The sequence below is a fragment of the Athene cunicularia genome (genome assembly GCF_003259725.1).
Source record: "Athene cunicularia isolate RWA chromosome 5 unlocalized genomic scaffold, athCun1 chr5_part1, whole genome shotgun sequence".
Classification (NCBI taxonomy): domain Eukaryota; kingdom Metazoa; phylum Chordata; class Aves; order Strigiformes; family Strigidae; genus Athene; species Athene cunicularia.
In genome coordinates, this window is record NW_020799101.1 from 3,247,102 (window position 1) to 3,249,459 (window position 2,358).

The window sequence follows — 2,358 nt, forward strand, 5'->3', positions numbered from 1 at the left end:
CCCCCTCACCTGCTTCACTTTGGCCACCTCCCGGATGAAGAGGTCGTCATCCACAAACTTGTGCAGCTTCGTCAGCTGGCTCAGGTCCCGCACATAGTCCTCCCCTATTTTCTGCAACAGGAGCACAGGCGCACGCTGACGGTGCGACGGGGGCGGCCGCCTTGGCGCTGCTCCTGCCCGGCAGAGCCAGCTGGGCTTGGGCAGCAGGAGGCGAGATGCAGACAGAACTGGGACCGTTTAGATGTAAATGGCTGAGGATGGAGCGGTGTCCCCAGGGGCAGCGCCAGGACAGGGTCGGGGCCCAGCGCGCTCCCCCCGCGCCGTTACCTCTGCGATGAGCTCCGCCAGCCCCGGGTTGCAGAGCAGGAGCCAGCGCCGCGGGGTGATGCCGTTGGTCTTGTTCTGGAACTTCTCCGGCTCCAGCGCTGCAAAATCCTCGAAGCTGTGAGGATGAGGAGGGGGATAGCTTCAGGCTGGCCCACCCGGCACCAGCACCGTTTCCAAGCCAAGGGTGACCCACCACCGCCTCCCTCCCCGCGCTCACACTTGAGTCTTGACTATTTCGGAGTGGATCTTCGCCACGCCGTTGACAGCGTGGGAGCCGACGATGCAGAGATGGGCCATGTTGATCCTCTTGGTGCCTCCTTCCTCTATCAGGGACATCCTCCGCAGCCGGTCCACGTCATTTGGGAAGAGGAACGCGATGTGCTGCCGGTGGAGGCCGGAGAGGTGGTGAGTCGTGCTGGAATTTTAGGGTGCCCTGCCTGCTGGCTCCCAAGGAGGAGGCCACAGCAATATCCCCAGGGCACTTGCCAGAATGGTGGATTTTACTCCAGAGGGATGGTGCAAACCCCCTCCAAAGGGTGCCCTTCCCCAGCATGGACACCTCTGGACAAAAGGACCTCCCCAGACCCCATGGAGAGGGGCTTGTGGGCACGTATGTGGCCAGTGGGGACATTTTGGCAAAAGCCTTGTGCTGCCAGACCAGGAGGCCACAACACCATCTCCTTTGTACCCTCAACCTCATCCTTTTCCAGGATGAATTTAGCATTTAGGGAGCAAAGAAGTGCCAACACGTAAGTCCCTGGAGCAATAGGTGAAGTCTTTAAAATAGCCACTAACTGTGGGATGGCAACAGACTGCTGGGAAGGGCTTTCCCAGACACCAACCTCCCAAAATAGGAGCCAGAACCACCCAATACCATCGGTTCGCGCATCCCCCTAATCCCAACAGCACAACATGTGCCATCCCCATCCCCTCCCCGGAGAGGGCTCCTGCGCTGCCCCAAGGCACTTGCATCCAGGTGTCGCTGGTTGATCTCGTAGATGATCTGCAGGTGTCTGGGGAGCAGCTTCTCCACCAGGTCCACCGGCCAGCGCTCCAGGGCTTCGGGGAGCACCGTATGGTTGGTGTAGGCGAAGGTCCGCTTGGTGATGTCCCAAGCCTGCCGGAGGGAGAGCCAGCGTTGAGCAGTGAGGGTGGAAGCAGCCCCGGGTGGGTGTAACACCCATTCATGGTCCTCCCACAGTGGCCAGCAGCACGGCCGAGCCGGCTCCTCTAAGTCCATACTGGTTAAACCCAACCGGACTGCTCCACATCACGCCCTGGGCCACCAGTAGCTACCAAACTGGTTCCTCAGCTCCTCGGCTGGAGGGTTGGTGCAAGTGGAAGGGACTCAGGGGCCAAGTCGAATCTCCCTACCTTGTTCCATGGCAGCTTCTCGATATCCACGAAAATCCTCATCAGCTCAGGGATGGCCATGGCGGGGTGTGTGTCATTCAGCTGGATGGCGACCTGTGGGGTGGTGGCACATGGGGACATGGGGGGGACATGCAGGCACCCCACTGCCCAACTCCGCTGGGCACAGGCACCCACAGAGGCGCCATAAAGCCTCTCCAGCCCTGGGTGTGCGTCTGGGAGGCATCAACCTGAGCTCCAAGGCACACGTCACAGAATCACAGAACCATTCAGGTGGGAAAAGCCCCTCGGGATCACCGAGTCCAACCCTCAGCCTGACTACAAAGTTCTCCCCTACCCCACATCCCCCCACAGCTCATCCCAACGACCCTTAAACCCCCCCAGGGATGGGGACTCCCCCCTCCCTGGGCAGCCTGTTCCACTCTCGGACCACTCTTGCTGGGAAACATTTTCTCCTCCTGCCCAGCCTGACCCTCCCCTGGGGCAGTTTCCAGCCGTTCCCTCTTGTCCTGTCCCTGATCCCCTGGGAGCAGAGCCCAGCCCCGGCCTCTCTGCAATGTCCTGTCAGGAGCTGCAGAGAGGGATGAGGGCTCCCCTCAGCCTCCTCCTCACACTGAACACCCCCAGCTCCTTCCCTGGCTCCTCACAGGATTTATTCTC

The 2,358-nt window shown here is 60.8% G+C and overlaps 1 protein-coding gene across 1 annotated transcript in view; it reads right to left on the reverse strand.

Annotated features, from left to right (window-relative positions):
• Positions 1-6: 6 nt before the first annotated feature.
• The window catches only part of PYGL (glycogen phosphorylase L), a gene marked incomplete at its 3' end in the record, with an annotated part of 9,960 nt that continues 7,608 nt past the window's right edge, over positions 7-2,358 (reverse strand). The window contains exons 4-8 of the mRNA XM_026849176.1: positions 1,702-1,901; positions 1,298-1,444; positions 545-708; positions 328-442; positions 7-111 (exon numbers count right to left, since the gene is read on the reverse strand). Coding sequence (XP_026704977.1) covers positions 7-111; positions 328-442; positions 545-708; positions 1,298-1,444; positions 1,702-1,901 — 731 coding nt within the window. The remainder of the gene's footprint in view (positions 112-327; positions 443-544; positions 709-1,297; positions 1,445-1,701; positions 1,902-2,358) is intronic.